Source organism: Artemia sp. Qi Xiang Cuo, chromosome 6 (assembly GCF_049724085.1).
Source record: "Artemia sp. Qi Xiang Cuo chromosome 6, ASM4972408v1, whole genome shotgun sequence".
Taxonomy (NCBI): domain Eukaryota; kingdom Metazoa; phylum Arthropoda; class Branchiopoda; order Anostraca; family Artemiidae; genus Artemia; species Artemia sp. Qi Xiang Cuo.
The window spans coordinates 46851704-46873204 of NC_142799.1; the positions used below are offsets into that span (position 1 = coordinate 46851704).

At 37.3% G+C, this 21501-nt stretch overlaps 1 protein-coding gene across 1 annotated transcript in view; it reads left to right on the forward strand.

The window, feature by feature from the left end:
- LOC148951293 (transmembrane channel-like protein 3) overlaps positions 1–21501 on the forward strand; it is a 148244-nt gene that overhangs the window by 53791 nt on the left and 72952 nt on the right. Inside the window, exon 6 of the mRNA XM_089091054.1 lies at positions 18739–19499. Within this exon, the coding sequence (XP_088947180.1) occupies positions 18739–19499 (761 nt within the window). The remainder of the gene's footprint in view (positions 1–18738; positions 19500–21501) is intronic.

The following is a 21501-nucleotide window of genomic DNA, read 5'->3' on the forward strand; positions in this document are numbered from 1 at the left end:
TGGGGGGAGTGTCCTGCTCAAAGGTATAATTTCCTGAACTTTAAACTTCGTGGAACAAAATGGCTATCTACAAATTTGGATTGGATATGTTTGAGGAAATGGTGGGTTTGGAAAAGGTTTCAGTTACCTTTCGGTCAGTTTTGAATATTAAAAAGGGCACTAGCCATGTCAATTCCAAATCAAATGAGCCTTTTTTAAAGTTTCTACGACGACGCGTTCAATAAAAACCTTATATGCCCCCAAGGCATAACTTACAACCCTCACCCTGAGGGCTGTGGGGGAGTGTCCTCCTCAAAAACATAATTTATATTTGGCAATCCATAACACTGAACAAAATGGCTATCTACAAATTTTGATTGGATGTGTTTGGAAAAAAGGTGGGCGACAGAGGGGGGCTAGTTGCCCTAAAATCCCTTTCGACTATTAAAAAGGGCATTAGAACTTTGAATTTCAAATCCAATGAGCCCTTTTTCAAGTTTATATGACAAAGATTTCAATAAAAACTTATATGCCCCCATGGTTTAACTTATAACCCTTGCTCTGAAGACTGTGGGGGGAGTGTTCTGCGCAAAGGTATGATTTTCTGAATTTTAACTGCGTGGAACGAAATGGCTATCTCAAAATTTTAATTGGATGTGTTTTGGGAAGTGGTGGGTGTGGAAGGGGTGTTAGTTGCCTTCCAATTACTTTCGACTATTAAAAAGAGCACAAGCCATTTCAATTTCTAACCGAATGAGCCCTTTTTGAAGTTTCTACGACAGTGCGTTCTATAAAAACTTTGTATGCCCCCAGGGCATAACTGACAATTCTTGTCCTGAGGTTTGTGAGGGGGTTATCATCCTCAAGGACCTAATTTCCAGAACCTAAAACTACGTTGAACAAAATGGCTATCTCAAAATTTTTATTGGATGTGTTTGGGAAAAAGGTGGGCGTGACAGGGGGGTTAGTTACCGTCCCATCACTTTCAACTATTAAAAAGCCCACTAGTCCTTTGAATTTCCAATTGAATGAGCCTTTTTGAAGTTTTTACGACAACGCCTTCTATAAAAACCTTATATGCCCCCAGGGCATAAAGTATAACCCTTGCCCCGAGGGTTGTGGGAAAGTGTTCTCCTCAAAAATATATTTTCTATCTGGAAATCAACTACGCTGAACAAAATGCCTATCTCAAAATTTTGATTGGATGTGTTTGGGGGAATGATGGGCGTGGGGGGGGGGGGGGCTAATTGCCTTCTGATCACTTTCGACTATTAAAAAGGGCACTAACCCTTTGAATTTCCAATCGAATGAGCCTTTTTTGAAGTTTATGCGACAAAGCCTTCTATAAAAACCTTTTATGCCCCCAGGGCATAACATAAAACCCTTGCCTCGAGGGTTGTGGGGGAGTGTCATCCTCAAAACCATATTTTCTATCTGGAAATCAACTACGCTGTACAAAATGGCTATCTCAAAATTTTGATTGGATGTGTTTGGTGAAATGATGTTCGTGGGGGGGGGGGGGCTAGTTGCCCTCCAATCACTTTCGACTATTAAAAAGGGCACTAGCCACTCCAATTTCCAATCGAATGAGCCCTTTTCAAAGTTTCTACGACAAATCCTTCGATACGAACTGCCCGGGTATGGAGAAAAAAAACACATTGTGCCAACATCGTTCTTTACTTAGGCAGCGCTAGCGCGCCGCCTGTGATTTCTATTCGTTTTAAGTTTCATTTATACTTCAATAGCAAATTTTTTTTCTCGTTTTAAGCTTGATTTTCATATTCAATCTAAGCATTACTCGCCTTAAGATCTATTTATTCATTTATATAATTACTTGTAAGTAGTGACGCCATAATACATTCAAGCAGTCAGATAGGGAAATTAACACAGGGAAATTAAAAAGTAAAGTTCCTAGCTCCTCGCACCTGTTTACAGCTGGCAAGATTCCCATTTTTGGCAAGAGTTCAATGTCCAGGCAAGATTTGACATGCCAAGACAAGATTCTCAGATGTTTCAATTACTTGGAGTGTGGTCGGGATAATAGGGATTAGTATTGGGAGCTCTTAACCCCATTTCTATGCAAGATTTCAAGCGCCTGTTTCGGCATATGACACACCCCCTTTGAATTTCTGTGAAATGCCCTCTTACGTCACGCGATACACCCTCGCATCTATTTTTGGGCAAATCATGCCTAAACACGTTCCCAGGTGGTAGAAGTCATTTTTTGTGAATCAGTTTCTGTTTGGAAGTGGGAAAGTCAACATCAAAATGGATGCTTATACATTATTTAGTATTGTGTTACTAAAACGGGACCTAGAGCGCCAAAGGTGGCGATGGAAATTTCAAGGGGTTCTTGGCTAACCCTAGAATGGGACAAGATCTATAATTAATATGTTCTGACATTAAGCGAATTCAAGTCGGAAGAACAATTATGCTTTGCGGCTAAGGTGAATATAGTGCATTTACAGAGACTCAAGATGTATTAAATGTGGTAGTGAAATATATTTCAGAGATCATATTATAGAAAACGGTTAGTCTGTATTTGCTAGAGAGAGTGTTAAAATGGATGGATTGGAGAATCAGAAAATCTTGCGTAATATAGTAAAATTGGAACAATTGTTAGTTTTAGATGATGACCTTCTGGAATTATCTCTTCAAATAAAGATATTTTCTCGAGAAATGCTTAATGATATAATGGGAACTGATTCCCCAGCCTTGGACTATTGTATGAAACTTCGTCTTCGTTGTCCCCAAGATTTTACTCAATTTATAGATATATTAAGTGAGACAAATCAAAATAATATTGTGGTTTTGCTCTTAACCACTACATAGACGGCAATTTTGTAACGCTCCTAGGAGACATTTTTGTTGTTTGAGAGTCAGTTTCTTTCTGGAAGTGAAGCAGTCAACATCAAAAATGTTTTACACATTCCCATTATTCTTGTATACTTTGGACAGCTGGTCATCTTGTGAGAATAGTACTTTGCTGATGACAATAATGAAAAGTGTAGATTATGAAATCCATGTAAATTACATAGAGGATATGTAGCACAAATTAAAGACTGTAATTCTTGTCTTGAAGAGATTTGTGACTCTCATTTTAGAGGATTCTTATGCTCCAATAGCCACTATGATAAATACGATAAATGGGAAAATACTTACACCGGCATGACTGCAAAAAACCCTAAGCATGAGTTCAGTTTATTTTTAAGAGACTGGTATCGTCGCAGCTTTAAATTGTTTTGGGAAGAAGAACCTGGTCTATATTTCAATTGCTGGAACAATAAAAGAGTCGGGTTTTTACGACATCGATGTGAAGATACTGGCTACTTTAATTGTAAACCTACAGACTTTTATTTGGCTGTTACAGAAAATGGTTCTTCATATGAGAATCTTGTATGTAACATTGCTTCAAATAAGCAAATTGAAACACGTGAATTTTATAATATAAATCAGGGTAGTTTTATTGGCTTTACAAAGAGATTAATAAAAATGAAGTTACATTATATTGTAGAAAATGTGACCCTGACTTTGGAAGTTAAGATGAATAGTTAAGATAAATCTTGATTCAATGTCATGATTGCGACTAATGACCGTTTTTACTATTTACGGGTAGATATACAGTAATTTTATTATCGAAAGTATCAGTGACTACACGCGACTCTTCGGGCGTGATTTGATTCAGATCCAATAATATGTATCCATAAGGTTTAGTAGTTGCTTGATTGTATGTGGAAAGTAAAAATTTGGGTTCACCAGGGTAGATTTATTTGTTTTGAGTTAAAAGAGAACTTGAACCGCGAACAACTCTTAAGATGACATAGCACGTACAATTCAATGCAAGTGTTCTCATACATTTACTCTGATGAAAAAGATTATGAAGCACAATAGTTACAGAAATTTTTTCGCGATGGGACCGGACCGTGAATAATTGTAACATTTCCTACAACCATTCTTCAATTGATTCAGCTAAAACGTCAATAATAAACCACGATTTTGGCGCAAGACTAGTAAACACGTTAAGTCCTTGTATAAATTTTATGCTTGGAACAATGTTCTTTATTTTGTCATAAGATTCTTGCTATATGCTATAGCAATAATAGACATTTTTCAAATTCTCAAAACATTTTATCACAATTCTGAATTATTTTCGTTAAAAGTGTTGTTTTGCCGGACATGGTCGTTTCGCAAAGAAATGATCTGAATGGTGTTTTAAATTGATGCATAAGCCTCCAATGCCAAAATGCAAATAACCAAACCTAACCACAATTTTTTGAATAAATATCAAAGGAAACAGAATATACATGGTTTTTTTATTTCACAAATATATATACAACATCATAAAATATATGTATTTAAGATAAACATTTAAATAGACATTGAGTGCGCGGCGGCCTGGCCGGTACCCGCAGCGTCCAGCAATAACGACGGCTGAGCCGACACCTGCGGTGGCAGTGGCAAGATAAAATAAATAAATAAATAAACACTTAAAAAACACTTGAACATGCCGCTCGGAGAGCTGGAGTATGTAGCGGAAAGTGCCGCGGTGGCCGACAAAGAGGCACAGGAAGAGCGAGAGCAAGTAAATAAACACTTAGAAAATAAACACTTGAAAATTACCGCTTTGCACAACGAAAAAAAATATAAATACATATATAAATATAAGAACACTGGGAAAAATGACTAGGAAAAAAAGGTAGTGCCGTGCTGGTGACTGAAAAATGGCCCTCCTCCCCCAACAGATGATGCCCTCCCAAAACTATAGAGCTTTCTCCAGACCGAGTTGCTTTCTATAATTTACTTATTCAACTCGATCTAAAGTAATATAGTATTCGTGTGGTAGTACTTTCCACATCGAGTACATAGACTTAGTCAGATATGGTGGACATGGCATTTTTTTCGACCCGAACTTTATAGTTTTTATATTTTAAAGAGCGAATGACCATGACACTCGCTCTTGGAACTAAATTATTTTCTATATAGTTCCTATAAACACTCATTTCGAAATTTTCCTTTACATAGTGCGAGGGCACCCCTTACAGACTTTTTTTTATGGTCTCATTATGCGTTTCCACGCAGTACACCTTCCGACAGGGAAATCCACCATGCGATACCTTGTCACTCCCCGTCTCTGATTTTAATTTCAACAATTAATTTGGGGCCTCGCGTTTCACCAGCTCGAGATAGAGGTACTCATCCCAGTTTGTTTAATCCATCTGAGAGCTAATCACTGCCCGCGGCAATGTTTTTATTCAATATTACGTTTCTTTTTTTACGTAATATGGCCATATTCGAGTCTATGATCGTCAATGATGTGAAGTATGGATTTGCATTGATTCAGGCATATTCTTTTGGGTTAGTCACAACGTCACAACGACTCCTGATACAAAAAATCTCACACATCTTACCACAGGCCGAATTTAAAATGAGTTTAAAGATCTTTTTTTCGACCTTCATTTTCGCTTGAGAGTGTTTATTGACTAAAGTGTCAACAAACTTCTTCATATAAGGCTTTTGATCAAATTCGAGGGCTCTATGAATCTTTGTTACATTGAAACCGTTAACAAGCATCCCCCACAAAAGAACGTGGTGTAAAACAATATTCTGTTTCGGCTCATGGTTAGCACTAAGCTTTTGTTTTGAAGGTGTCCAATGCATAGCTCCATTTTCTACTGATGATAAATTGTAGGTACTCAAAGAGTCCCTAGGCATCGGTCTATTGATGCAGGGGAAAACAAAGTCTTTTACCTAGTCATGAAGCTCCAGAGGTATTTCACCGTCAATTTGGAAAAACCATCCTTGTGGACCATTTTCCTCAGCAGTGTGAATTCTTGGAAAATCTGGAGTAGAAGTATTATCAAGCTATTGGTAATTTCCACGCGGAAAATAAAACTGAGACATTGCCGACGGATAAAGGGAACTCATATACCGATTTTTAACCATTGCGTTGTCCAGTCTGGTCGGTTTCAAGGATACAATCCCCGAGGAAAACATATCCTCCCCTCATGAATCTATCTAGACTTACGTACTGGTCCTTATCGGCGATCAGACGTATTGTGGCATCGTTAATTTTAAGTATAAAACGAAATATCAGATGGGGAGCGGAAAAATAATACCCCAAATCGAATCTACACTCCCTGTGAATTTTGTCCGTTTTTTTACAGACAATATCCAACAAAGTCACGTCCCCTCGCTTTCATTGTCTTCCTAAATTACATAAGCCCGGTATTCAACTTCGACCCATTGTTTCTTCTTTTAATTCTCCTACAGCAAAAATAGGGGAATTCCTATTAGTTGTATTTGGCCCACTAATTCAGGCTCAAAAATCATATATCAAAAATTCCGCTGATTTTGTTTCCAAGGTAAAGCAAATTTCGGTTAAAACAAATACAAGAATTGGCAGTTTTGATGCAAATTCAATATATACCAATTGAGATCCTCAAAAGGCCGAAATGATTTTGGAGCATAAACTTAATTCTAACCCATCTATATCAGAAAAATCTACTATTTCGAATCAGGCACTTCTTTCACTTACAGCAGTTAGTAACAGAACTTCTTTTCACTTCCATTATAGAGGCATTTTTTATAGACAGACATATGGGCTTTCAATGGGTGCCCCCCTTTCTCCAATACAGGCTGATATCGTCATGGAAAACCTTGAAGAAAGGGCTATTTTGCAAAGTTTTTGTAAACCTGAATTTTGGGTTCGTTTTAAAGATGATATTTTTTATTTGTTGGAGCATGGTGACGAGTCTCGGGGTTCTTTTCTTCACTTGCTCAACTTCTTGGATCCAAAACTCAAATTTACTCAGGAATCAGAGTTAGAGAGGCGTCTTCCTTTCGTAGATGTTTGGGTGCACCGAAATGATACATGTTTCGAGTTTAGTGTCTATAAAAAACCAACAAATAATGACCGCTACTTAAATTATTCCTCTAATCATTCTCCTGATGTGAAAAGAGGAGTTGTCACTTCTCTAGTTGATAGAACATTGAAAGTTTGTTCAACACGCTTCTTGGATTTAGAGCTCAACCAACTTGGAGATATTTTATTTGGGAATGGGTATCCAATTAGTTTAATAAATTCTGTAATTGCAAAACGCATTAAAAGATTATCAGATAGCTCCAGAGAAAACACAAATCAAAGGGAAAATTTAGTTTATCCTGGTCTCCCGTACGTTAAAGGGGTTTCAGACCACATTTCAAAACATCTAAGAAAAAATAATATTTACACTTATTATAGACTCAGAAAAATTATCAGGTCCCAAATTTTTTACTATCCCGATAGGTGAAAACTCCGGTGTCTACAGAATTCCTTGTTCGTGTGGTCTTTGGTATATCGGAAGAACTGATCAGCGAATAACGGATAGATTAACTCAGCACTCTAGTTTAGTTAATATTACACTTAAAAAGCGGAAAAAACAGAAAATTTTGACTCTGCCCTTGCACAGCACATTTTTTAAAAGCCAGACCATACTATTTTGTTTGATCAAGCTAGCCTAATTTTGCATGACAAAGGTATTGTCCAGCACTACAGAGAAGCTGTTGAAATTTATAAATACCAACATTTAGGTCTAGCTTTGAACAGAGATTCTAGTGATTTAAGAATAAACGAGTCATATTTCGGTTTTCTCAAAAGAGAAGCCGATACTTTAGTAATACCAGAAATAAACCTTGAACCACTTTCCCAGTAATATAATCAAACACGTGAACAACCCCTTAGGTCTCAAAGGGTGTCTGCAAGAAATGCAATAATTAAAATCTGAACTCAGATGACATAGTTCTCCAACTTATTTAATTGCTTGTTCGTTTTGTTTTTTGAGTGAAGGAATTGTTTTCTTTTCTCTCTCAGTTGTTCGCTAATATCCGTCGATGGCAGTTCATAATTTTTTGGATTTTGTGCAAATTGCGGATATTGGCGAATAACTCGCTTTGATGGTTGTTAGGTATTTAGTTCTAATTCTTTTAATTTTTGGCTTTTATTGAATTTTATTCATCTTTTGAATTTTTGGTTTTTTCTTTGTTTTTTGGTTCTGTTTACATTGACTTTCTGCGTTTGTTTTTGGATACATTATTTTGTTTCGCGCTAGAGAAGAGAGGGGTTTTTACTGTCGAAATATTCGCTTTGTTGTGTTTTTTTCAGTGCTTTCATTTGGCCTATAAAAAGCCCCATTTTTGCTCGTTTTTCTTTCTTTATGTGATGTCAGGCCAATGTGGTTTAAGAAATTATCTACTACTTATTGAAATGTATCATTGTATTATGAAAGGAAACCATGCTTCCTTGAAGTCAGAGACCTCCACTACTCATTGCATTATGAGTACCACGCCCTTTTGGAACTGTAGGCCCTCCACTACTCATTGAAATGTATCATTGTATTACGAAGCATTGAAAGGTATGCCCACACTACAGCTATATATGTTACAATGCTTTAAAGGACCTCTTGTGGTTTGACCTCTTTACTAGCAGTTAAGAATGTTAAAACTTCCTTTAACGTTTTAACGCTGCAGTGTCTTTTAAACATAGGGAAACACTTAAAAGAATAGAAAGCCTTTAATAGGCAGAGAATATAAGTTGGGAAAATAATGAAAAGATAGGCTTTATTATGTTGAAAAGGAGCCTTAGTTAGAGTCCTTTAAAACTAATGGGGACACTTAAAAGAATAGAAAGCCTTTAGTAGGCAGAGAATATAAGGTAGGAAAATAGTTAAAAGATTGGCCTAAAAAAGTTGAAAAACAGTGTTATTTAGAGTTTTTAAAACTATTGTGACGTAAATAAGCTGAAAAGACAAATGTAGACATTTAAAAATTAGAAAAGCCTGAAAAACGACATTTTTTTAATTATTTCTGAGTGACGCTCGAAGGCTTGTTGCTTATGATGCAGCTGGAGCTTGTGCATGTATAACTGGTCTGGAAGGGGCTCTGGATGGTGAAGCCTAGGAAGGACAGGGCTTCTCTTGATGGGGAGCCATGGGCTGCGCAGGCATTGTCATGGTAGGGCCGGTATATTTGATTACTGATACCCTCACAGGGGTTGCCTCACTGCGCCTTGCCCTCTTTGCGGGTGATGGAAGGGCTGTGAAATTCTAAAAAAGAGAGATAATTTAATATTAAATAACACCCCCCTTTTACAGAAAAAATAGTACACCCTACAAAAGTCATAGAAAAAACAGAACCCTTTTTAATGCTGTAAATAATTAAACCCTCTCCAGCATTTAAATTGGTCCCCTCTTTTTCAAGAAAACACGATATAGAATTAGAAATCAACTTATCAAATAAAAGGCAATAGCAATCGTCTCTTTATACGCAGGAATTTTAAAAATATAGGAATTCTAAAATAACAGCATTTAAATAGATCCCCCCCTAAAAAAAACACCTTTCCAGGAAAGCGAAACTAGAATTTTATTGTTAATTTGTACTTGTGAAAACTTTATTGGACGCTATAGTTTTGCTATAAAACCCACTTGAGGTACCGTGTAGGGCGCAGATAGAACCCCGCCGTCATGGATCAATGGTATAACATCAACATAAACTCATGTACGATGAAAAACGGAAAAATTTTATTCCCCCTATAATAGACAATAGCATACATAGAAATGTTTTTTATATGAGACCGCTTAAATGTACTACAAAAAAATAGTTTCCCAGGACAGGTCTCCCCCCTTTTTCAAGGAAAGCAAAAAGTAGGCTTAGAGATAAAGTTATCAAATAATATGCAATAGCAATTGTCCCTTTATACGCAGGAATTAAAAAAAGAAAAAAAAAACCAGGAATTCGAAATTAAGAGCATTTAAAGGATTCCCAGCCTCAAATACCTTCTCAGGACCAAGTTCGTCTTTTTTTCTTAACCCTCCTACTTTCCATTATAGCATAAAGTAGAATTAGTGAGGAATAAATGTTTTTTATTACGCCCCCTCCTCCTTATACGTAATTTCCATGTCCTAAAATATCTCTATTATGCTTTAATTTTGCAGAAGATAAAACATCGTTCAGACAACTTAGAATTATGTAAATCCGTCAACCCCCGCATTGTTTATTATTTAATAGCAAACCTCCCTGTGAGAGTGGAAAAAACACACCCCTTTCACAACAGATGCGAATTTTAGACAAAGCGTGCGTGACAAGATTTTGATACATTAGATGAATGCCATAGTTTGAACAAACCTCTGTAAACGTTAGAGGAGAAAAGCAATATTTTGAGTAAAAAAGGATTAATTGGTAATGAATGGGGAGGGGGGCGTAGGTTTACACAGTGAAAAGAGGCTATTTTATGCCTTAAAATGAGTACAGACAAGGCCTAGTGGAATGATTTTTTTTTTTGGGGGGGGGGGGGGGTATAGGGAAAAACACAGAGACAGGAAAAAATTCTAATAAAGTAACTTACTTGATTGCATGAGTTATCCATTGTTTTCATAGTGGTTTCCTCGTCAACTACTTATAAGAAAATGATGAGAAAATGTCCTTATCCTATCTATATAGAAAAACATCTTAGGGGACTCTACCACCTGGGGAGCTATGTTTGGCAATGTATAGGAGGAAAACCAACTGGTGAGCTTAGTTTTTGCCTAAAAAAACATCGTGGGGACTCTACCACCTGGGGAGATATGTCTGAATATGTAAATGGGGGGGAACATTGCAGGGGGGGCTCTACCATCTGGGTAGATATGTTTTCACATAGAAATGCATCGTGGGGAACAACTATCACCTGGGAACGTGTCTAAACATAATTTGCCAAGAAACAAGACGTGCGCTTGAAAGCTTGACTTGTCATAAAAAAGGGGCTTGTCATAGCAAAAACAAAGGGGTCTGTCATATGCCGAAACATACGCTTGAAATCTTGCATAGAAACAGGGGTTAAGAGCTCCCAATGCTAATCCCTATTATCCCGACCACACTCCAAGTAATTGAAACATCTGAGAATCTTGTCTTGGCATGTCAAATCTTGCCTGGACATTCAACTCTTGCCGAAAATGGGAATCTTGCAAGCTGGGGAGGGTGCAAGGGGCTAGGAAATTCACTTGTTAATATCCCTGTGTTAATTTCCCTATCTGTGTGCTTGAATGTATTATGGCGTTACTACTGTTGTATGTTTTTGCTATGATTGTTTATTTAATTTATGTTCGTTTTGGGTTTAATTTATTCTTCAATAGTAATTTCTGGTCGTTTTGAGTTTGAATTTTAACAGGTATTTGTATCTACTGAGCTTAAGTTTAAAATGGCCTTTACTTTTCTTTGAAAAACTTATTTTTCGGAAAGTTTTTTTTTAAAATAATGTTTGTTCGTTTTTGATTGCAAAAAGTTTCAAGCTTTTAAAAATTCCTTATTTCAAAATCAAACTTTAAAAAATATCAAATGCTCATCAAAGTATCAAAACTGGTATCAAAGTAACAATATCAAAGTGAAAAAATGGGTAATGATCCACCTTGGAGTTTTTATTATCTGATGTTTCAACTATTTTTAGCAAAATCTCTATCTCAGAATTTTTATCGGATGGGTTTGAGGAAAATGGGCGTAGGGGGGGGGGGGGGGTAATATCCCATCGTTCTCTTTTGACTCTTTAAAAGTGAACTAGAACTTTCTATTTTCAATCAAATCAGCCCTCTCTGAAGTTTATACGAGCATCTCTTATATAAGATCCATATATATCCCCAGATTATAGCGCACAACGCCTGTCCCTGGGCCGTGGGGGATTGTGTCAACCCCTGAGTTTTAATATCTGATGTTTGAACTATTTTTGACAAAATATTGACCTCAAATTTTTATCGGATGGGTTTATCCATCCGATAAATCCAAAGGCGTGGAGGTTGGGAGGGGCTAGTTGCCCTCCGATCTTTTTTACTCTGAGAAAAAATTAGAACTTGTAATTTCTATTCAAATGAACTTTCTCTGAAGTTTTCCTTCCATAAGAACTATATATGCCCCAAGGGCATAACTTATAACCCTTACCCTGAAGACTGTGGGGGGAGTGTCTTGCGCAAAGATATAATTTCCAGAACTTTCAATTACGTTGAACAAAATGGCTATCTAAAAATTTTGATTGGATGTGTTTGGAGAAATGGTGGGCGTGGAAGGGGTGTTAGTTGCCTTCCAATCACTTTTGACTACTTAAAAAGGATACTTGCCATTTAAATTTTCAGTCAAATGAGCCCTTTTCTAAGTTTCTACAACAACGCTTTCTATAAAAACCTTATATGCCTCCAGGGCATAACTTACAACCCTCGCCCTGAGTGCTGTTGGGGGGCGGGGAGGTTGTCATCCTCAAAGACCTAATTTCTAGAATTTTTAACTACGTTGAACAAAATGGCAATCTCAAAATTTTGATTGGAGGTGTTTGGGGTAAAGATGGGCTTGAGAGGGGGGCTAGTTGCCCTCCAATCAACTTCGACTATTAAAAAGGGCACTAGCCCTTTGAATTTCCAATCGAATGAGCCCTTTTGGAAGTTTCTACGACAAAGCTTTCTATAAAAAGTCTATATGCCCTCAGGGCACAACTTACAACCCTTGCCCTTAGGGTTGTGGGGGGAATGTCCCCCTCAAAAACATAATTTCGATAATTAGAAATCAATTACGTAGAACAAAATGGCTACCTCAAAATTTCGATTGGATGTGTTTGGGGAAAGGGTGGGCGTGGAAGGGGGGTTACTTGCCTTCCAATCACTTTTGACCCTTAAAAAGGGTACTAGAACTCTATTTCCAATCAAATGTGCCCCCTTTGAAGTTTATACGACGACCCCTTCCATATGAAGTGCCTCTGGTAAAAAAATAACAATAAATAAATAATAAACATTGGAGCCGTATGACCTTTACTATAGGCAACGATACAGCGTTGCCTCTGATTAATCAACGAAGTCTTGCTTTTCTTTCCAGATCGCAACAGGCTCGAGTAGATGTGTTCTCTGAACTTTCAGAATATGGCACTTCATTTGCAAATTGCTTGGAACACCTCCAAAAACCTTAGTACAAAATGAAAAATTGTCCTACTGAAAATTCTACCGAGTCCTGAAAGCCCTGTACAGATTATTTATCTTAAATTGCCAAGGTTTCAGAATTCAATTCTGGGTTACTTTTCTTTTTGATAATTCTGAAAAAAAGAAGAAACACTGCGTATGAGTCAGATTACCTATGACATCATTTTTATACAATCCTAAAAAGGGCTTATCCCAGATTTGCCTCTCAATCACTCAGACTATCTGTCTTGGCTTATTAAACAATTAATTTAAAAAAAAATTCCACAAAATAAGTTTGTCAAAGAAAAGTAAAGAACTCAATTAAACAAAAAATGAACAAAAATAAAATTAAATAATCTACCAAGCATAAAACTACCACAAATCAGCATCGATAAATAAATGAAACTCAAAACGAACGGAAATTACAATAAATAACCGAGTCAAACTCAAAACGAGCAGAAATTAACATAAGTTGGGCTCAAAACCCCTATACCTTCCCAGGGCCAGAACATAATTTGCACTTTACTGAAAAAAAATAAATAAATGTGCATTGTCAGTTTAATATACATATACTGATAATTAGCAATCAAACTCTTAATATTATTTGATTTATTAAAGTTATAAAAGTAAAAACACTTATATATTTTTCAGTAAAGTGCAAATTATGTTCTGGCCGTGGGAATTAGCATTAACACAGTGCATTTTGATTTAATCTTATGGCAACATTTAGTTTTTAAACATAAAGTCAAACGGGAGGGTGGGCGTGGGAGCGGGATTAGTTTCCCTCCAATCCCTTTCAATTATTAAAAAGGGCATCAGCCCTTTCTATTTTCAATCGAATGAGCCCTTTTCAAAGTTCCTATGATAACTTCTTCGATACGAAGTGCCCTGGTCTAAACAACAACAACAACAAAAAAATAATACATCATACCAACATCAATCTCTACTATAAAAATGTCAAGCCTTCCAATCACATTCTACTAGTAGAAAGGGCACTAGGCCTTTCGATTTCCAATCTGAGCCGTTTTTGAGTTTCTACGACAGCAATTTCTATAAAACACCTTATATGCCCCCAGGGCATAAATTACAACTCTTATCCTAAGGGCTGCGAGGGTGGTTGTCTTCCTCTAAGACCTAATTTCCAGAACTTTCAACTACGTTAAACAAAATCGCTATCTAAAAATTTTGATTGGATGTGCCTGGAAAAATGGTGGGCGTGAGAGGGGCGTTAGTCTTTCTCCTATCTTTTTCAACTATTAAAAAAGGCACTAGCCCTTTCAATTTCCAATCAAATGAGCCCTTTTGAAGTTTCTACGACAATGCTTTCAATAAAAACCTTATATGCCCCCAAGGGATAACTTACAACCCTCGCCCTAATGGCTGGGGGGGGGGTTGTCATCCTCACAGACCTAATTTCCAGAACTCTCTACTTCGTCAAACAAAATGACTATCTGAAAAATTTGATTGGATGTGTTTGGGGGAATGGTGGGCGTGAGGGGGGGATTAGTTACGCTCCAATCACTCAAATATAAAAATAGCACTAGCCCTCTAAATTTCCAATTGAATGAGCCCCTTTTGTAGTTTTTACGACAACTCTATCATTAAAAACCTTATATTCCCCCAGGGCATAACTTACAACTTTCGCCTTTGGGACTCTGGGGGATTTGTCATCCTTAAATACATAATTTCCAGAACTTTCAACTACATTGAACAAAATGGCTATCTCTAAACTTTGATTGAATGTGTTTGGGGAAATAGAGGGCGTAAGAGGGGGGGGGGGGGTTATTTAATATCCACTCACTTTCGACTATTAAAAAGGGCAATTTCAATTTTCAATCAAATGAGCCCCTTTTGAAATTCATACAACAACTTTCTATATAAACCTTATATGCCCCCAGGGCATTACTTACAACCCTTGCACTGAAAGCTCTGATGGGGCTATCATTCTAAAAGACCTAATTTCCAGAACTTTCGAATACGTTGAACAAAATGGATATCTCAAAATTTTGATTGGATGTGTTTGGTGAAATAGTGGGAGTGAGAGGGGGGTTAGTTACCCTTCAATCACTTTCGACTATTAAAAGGGCAATAGCCCTTTCAATTTTCAATTGAATGAGCCCTTTTGGTTGTTTTTACAACATTAATTTCAATAAAAACCTTACATACGCATAGGGCATAACTTAAAACCCTTGCCCTGAGGGTTGAGGGGGATGGGTTGTCATCTTTAAAGGGCTAATTTCCAAAACTTTCAACTGTGTTGAATAAGATGGCGATCTAAAAATTTTGATTGGATGTGTTTGGGGGAAAGGTGGGCGTGAGAGGGGGTTAGTTGCCCTCAAATGACTTTCGACTATTAAAAAGTGCACTAGCCCTTTTAATTTCCAATCAAATGTGCCCTTTTTCGAGTTTCTGCCACAAAGATTTCAATAAAACCTTATATTCCCCCAGGGCATAACTTATAACCCTTGCCCTTAAGACTGTAGGGGGAGTGTCCTGCTCAAAGATATAATTTCCTGAACTTTAAACTGCGTGGAACAAAATAACTATCTGAAAATTTTTATTGGATATGTTCGGGGAAATGGTGGGCGTGGAAGGGGTGCTAGTTGCTTTCCAATTACTTTCGACAATTAAAAAGGGCACTAGTCATTTCAATTTCCAATCGAATGAGCCCTTTTTGAAGTTTCTACGACGACGCGTTCAGTAAAAACCTGATATGCCCCCAGGGCATAACTTACAACCCTTGCCCTGAGGGCTGTGGGGGATTGTCCTCCTCAAAAACATAAATCGTATCTGGAAATCCACATCACTGTACAAAATGGCTATATAAAAGTTTTGATTGGATGTGTTTGGGGAAAAGGTGGACGAGAGAGGGGGGCTAGTTGCCCTCAAATCACTTTCGACTATTAAAAAGTGAACTAGACCTTTGAACTTCCAATCGAATGAGCCCCTTTTCAAGTTTCTACGACAAAGATTTCAATAAAAACTTATATGCCCCCAGGGCATAACTTATAATCCGTGCTCTGAAGACTGTGAGCGGAGTGTCCTGCTCAAAGGTATAATTTCCTGAACTTTAACTACGTGGAACAAAATGGCTATTTCAAAATTTTGATTGGATGTGTTGGGGGAAAAATTGGGCGTGGAAGGGGTGTTAGTTGCCTTCCAATTAATTTCGACTATTAAAAAGGGCACAAACCATTTCAATTTCGAATCGAATGAGCCCTTTTTGAAGTTTCTACGACAATGTTTTCTATAAAAACTTAAAATGCCCCCAGGACATAAATTATAATCCTTGTCCTGAGGGCTGTGAGGGGATTTTCATCCTGAAAGACCTAATTTCCAGAACTTTCAACTACGTTGAACAAAATGGCTATCTCAAAATTTTGATTGGATGTGTTTGGGGAAAAGTTGGGCGTGAGAGGGGGGCTAGTTACCGTTCAATCACTTTCAACTATTAAAAAGGGTTCTAGCCCTTTGAATTTCCAATCAAATGAACCTTTTTTGAAAGTTCTATGACAACGCCTTCTATAAAAACCTTATATGCCCCCAGGGCATAGCTTATAACCCTTGCCCCGAGGGTTGTGGGGGCGTGTCCTCCTCAAAAACATATTTTCTACCTGGAAATCAACTGCGCTGAACAAAATGGCTATCTCAAAATTTTGATTGGATGTGTTTGGGAGAATGATGGGCGTGGGGGGGGGGGCTAGTTGCCCTCCAATCACTTTTGACTATTAAAAAGGGCACTAGACCTTTGAACTTGAAATAGAATTAGCATGTTTTGAAGTTTATACGACAATGCCTTCTATAAAAACCTTATATGTCCCCAGGGCATAACTTAAAACCTTTGCCCTGAGGTTTGTGGGGGAGAGTCCTCCTCAATAATAGATTTTATATTCGGAAATCAACTACGCTGAACATAATGGCTATCTCAAAATTTTGATTGGCTGTTTTTGGGGGAATGAGGGGCGTGGGGGGGGGAGCTAGTTGCCCTCCAATCACTTTTGACTATCAAAAAGGGCACTTGCCCCTCCAATTTCCAATTGAATGGGCCCTTTTCAAAGTTTCTACGACAACTCCTTCGATACGAAGTGCCCGGGTATGGAGAACCAAAAAACAACACATTATGCCCACATCGTTCTTTACTTAGGCAGCGCTAGCGCGCTGCCTATGATTAGCCATGTCTTGATGCCTGCAAAATGCAAAATTCAAAATCAACAGAATCAATACCACTGGACTTGTTTAGTTTACTTCTGGGCTTGAGGCGCAGTAGACCCTGAATGCCAGAAAATTTTTTCAAGTCAAAATATATTATACTAATAAAATTTGGAATTAAAGTTAAATATTTCATTTTTTTTTCGTATTAAACTCTCCAATATTTCAAAGGGTTTCAGAATACATATCGGTATAAGTCTAAAACTGAGGCTGTTGCGAAGGAAACATGTTAAGAAGACAACTCTTTCTTCATAATATACAGAAAAACTGTAGTCAAAACATTTCGACTGCAGCTCAACTATACTTTACCTCCAGCCCCCTCCCCCCCCCCCCCCAAGTATAAATATATAGCACACATTATATATTTTACGTGCATTTCGCAGTGCGTTACTCTTGTTTCAACACGTTTACCCGTAAACTGAGTCAAACATTTGCACATTATGGGGAGGGGGCGTTGAGGGTAAGGTAAAGTAGGGCTACAGTCACAGCGCGTGAACTAGAATTGTTCTGCACATTATTAAGAAAAAAATATTTTCTTAACATGTTTCATTCTCAATAGCCCCAATTGTAGACTTATTTCGACAAGTCTCAAATCTACAAGAGAAACAGAATTTTTCATCTCACCACTTATTTAAGAGTTACTCCATTTTTAAAAGGGGACAACATCACTTGATTCCCAAAAATTTATTTTCGGGGCTATGAGGATTTTGTTTTGCTTCTTGCCTACGCAATTTAGTAGGCTAGACAAATAATGAAGTATGCATATTTTTTCAGGATTAATAGTAAAATTTTAGCAAACTTCATAGGGACGGGAATGAGTCTCTATTGCCTTCTCCAGACTTCGGATCGAAATTAAGAAAAGAAATAAAAATAAACTGAGAAATTAATGCTGGTGCTTCACAACAAAATTAGAAACTTGCTGCACAATTAGAATTAGAATGACATCATAGTTGTTTTGAACAACGTAATTTTAATTTTGTTTTGTAGAGCGACATATAGTTTATTAACATTATCCGGGTTTCACGTGTTACTTATTCATTCACTTTAATTTTAGTATCAATGTTAGTTCGTATTATGTTCCCAACCACACATATATTGAAGTAAGGTTAGTTAAACACTCGTAAGACATGTAATATTTTGGTACGAAATTGGCACACCTCCTGTGGTAAATATGTCGTTATGTGTTGCAAATGAATACCAGATCAACCTAGCTAATGCTAATGGGACGCAGTTTGACCAACTTCAAATATTAAACAATTTCAACTCGGCGAAGGAAATTTGGATTAAAGAAATAACAGAAAGCAGTGGTTTGTCATTTTATTGCAGTTCGTCTTCAATGTTTGAGATGACAAAATGTAGAATCTTGATGATGACCCAGAGATATTATGGGGGAATATTAACAAACTATTTGTCCTTGGACATTTCCTTGTCTTTTCATTTGTATCAACCTATTCAACTAATAGTCAAAACGAAAAAAATCCCTAAGGGACGGTTTCAATATCACATTTTATTAAAAAACAAAGCCATCTAAATACCAAACTCTTAAGATTTACTTCGTATTTTCTAAAAGATTCAAGACTGTTAATTTAAAAAAATTTATTTTTCACAGATAATCCGTTTAACAGGAATACGTCTAACGAATGCTGATATGCTTCAATCTTTCACCAGTATTACAGGATCTCCGGGCATTAAATCCAATAAAACTGTCGTGGGTAGCTGTTATACTGAAATTATCGAGTGTCAAACAACGACCGAAGTAGTTCCAAGATTAGCAAATGATCCACTAATATATGATTTCGAGCCAGGATTGACTCTTCAGCCAGTAGCATCTGCTTTGACGTCAAACCTCTCAACAGTTTTGAAAAATATGACCCTGTTATACAGATCGATTGTCCATGTTTTACTACATAAAGATGAACCGTCACCAAGTACAGATATAGCAGAGGAGGATGTTTGCTATGTTACATACTGCAATGGAACAAATTCTACAGGGGCCCGAGTGACTAAAGAGGTCGATGATATCTGTCGTGGCGATAATCCCCTCGGCTGTACGCCTTTTTGGACAAGTGAAAGGAATCAAACTGCTAGATTAAGTGCATATGCAAGTTCTTTAAATGCAAGCTATTCCCCAATTGAATTGAGAGGGCTGTGCTGGGAAACAATGTTTGGCCAAGAAATTGCCAAATTAGTGATTATGGACTTGATATTTACTGTGATAGCTGTCCTTTTGATTGATTTCGTAAGATCTCTGTTTGTGAAGTATTTCAATCATTGCTGGTGTTGGGACCTCGAAAGATCTTTCCCAGAATATGGCGAGTTCAAAATTGCTGAAAATATATTACACTTGATCAACAACCAAGGGATGGTCTGGTAAGCAAGTTAGCTTAAACATTTTTTTCTTCCTATTAGAGCATTGATAATAAAACATAATTCTTAGTATAGTAAAGTTATTACCTATATACAGAGGACATGAGATGAGCTCCCTTCTAAAACCCAGGTTTAAAAGAGTACCCGAGGAAAATTGAAAATGTGCCTTTTTATTTTTTTACCCCTCCCCCCTCAACAGGGTAGGTACCTTCGTATGCCTAAAAAAAATTATATTAAGTAAAGCAAGTGCTTGTTTTGAAAAGGGGTTAGGATGAAGCCAGGATTTTCTCGAATTGTACCATCGTCAATATCGATTGTGTTTCACTAACAGGGCTTCTGATATTTGTCACCTTTTTGTAACTAAAATAGGATCTGTTGTTTTCCATGAGCAGAAATGTGGACCTGGGTTTACACCAGGTAGATTGCTCAATCTGTACCTTCATAACATTCCATTGAAGATATACAATAGCATTCCATAGCTTTCCAAGAGTTTGGAAGTCCATCCACCTCATCCCTGTTCCCAGACAACGTGCCGTGCCCAAATGGCATAATTAGGTCGGTAGGTCAGACATTCTTCTGACTTCGCTTCTGGATCGACAAAGCAAATAGAGAAAGGTCCCAAGACGTTCCCCATTTCAGTCTGCGGAATTGCTTTCCTAACTAGGTCCTTTGTTTATGTAAAAACACGTCCTAAACGTAAACATTTTTCAATTGAGAAAAGTTTTCTATTTGAACGTGAGCCGTGAGTAAAAGGCTTACAACAAAACAGAGATTTAGGAGCATACTCACACTCAAGAGAAATAATGCGAGTTTCTTCCAGTAACAACCAAGAAAGAGGTGAATACCTTTTATGCAATCTTTTCAACTCTCATTTCTTTTATTTTTTGTTTTCGAATCGATTTTTTTTTATCTAAATACTAAAATTAGAAACAGCAGCTCTCCCCTTTCAAAAAGGGTATTTACTTTCATTTTAAATTAATTATAACCTCTTTTCACCCTTATTTCAAATTCACCCCCGAAAACTTTAAGTTTTAGCTTTTCGGTAGTAAATCCAGCGCACGGAGCACAGCCTTAAAAACATATGTTTTAGTTGAAATAATTAATTTTATTTCCTTTTGAAATTGTGTTCTCTCACCCAAAATCCTCTGTCATAAATCTTCATAAGACATCCTGTTCATCTAACGTCAGGGCATGTTTCTGAGGCGTGAAGGCTCACGACACCGACCTGAGCTTTAGAAATTCTGCTTTTTTACCCAAATAATACTTATTGCCCTATACTCACCTGGAATTTTAAAATCGAGGCTGAAATTCCCTCACACTTCATTTTAATATAGTGTTCTTTTCAGTGCAAAGACCTTTAGAATTTTGCTATTGTAAACGGGCTTTCCTAGAATTTTTTCCCTCACCATTTAAAGAATTATACTATCGATAAAGGTTTTCTAGGGATTTTTCACCACTATTTTAGGAATCTTGCAATTGATAATGGGTTTTGTGGGGATTCTGCACCACCATTAAAGGAATTTTGCGATTGACAGTTGGTTTTCTAGTTTTTTTTTACCATTCCTTCAGGGATTTGAAAAAATCTTAGGCAGCGCAATCGCGCTGCCTAAGTAAAGAACGATGTTGGCACAATGTATTGTTTTTTTTTCCATACCAGGGCACTTCGTATTAAAGGAGTTGTCTAAGAAACTTCGAGAAAACCTCATTCGATTGAAAATCGGAGTGGCTAGTGCCCTCTTTAATAGTCAAAAGTGATTGGAGGGCAACCAGCTCCCCCCCCCCCCCACGCCCATCATTCCCTCAAACACATCCAATCAAAGTTTTGAGATAACCATTTTGTTCAGCGTAGTTGATTTCCATATAGAAAATATGCTTTTAAGGAGGACACTCACCCACAACCCTCAGGGCAAGGGTTTTAAGTTATGCCCTGGGGGCATATAAGAACGGTGTTGGCAATCCGTATTATTTATTATTTTCTTCCTTTAGACCAGGGCACTTCGTATCG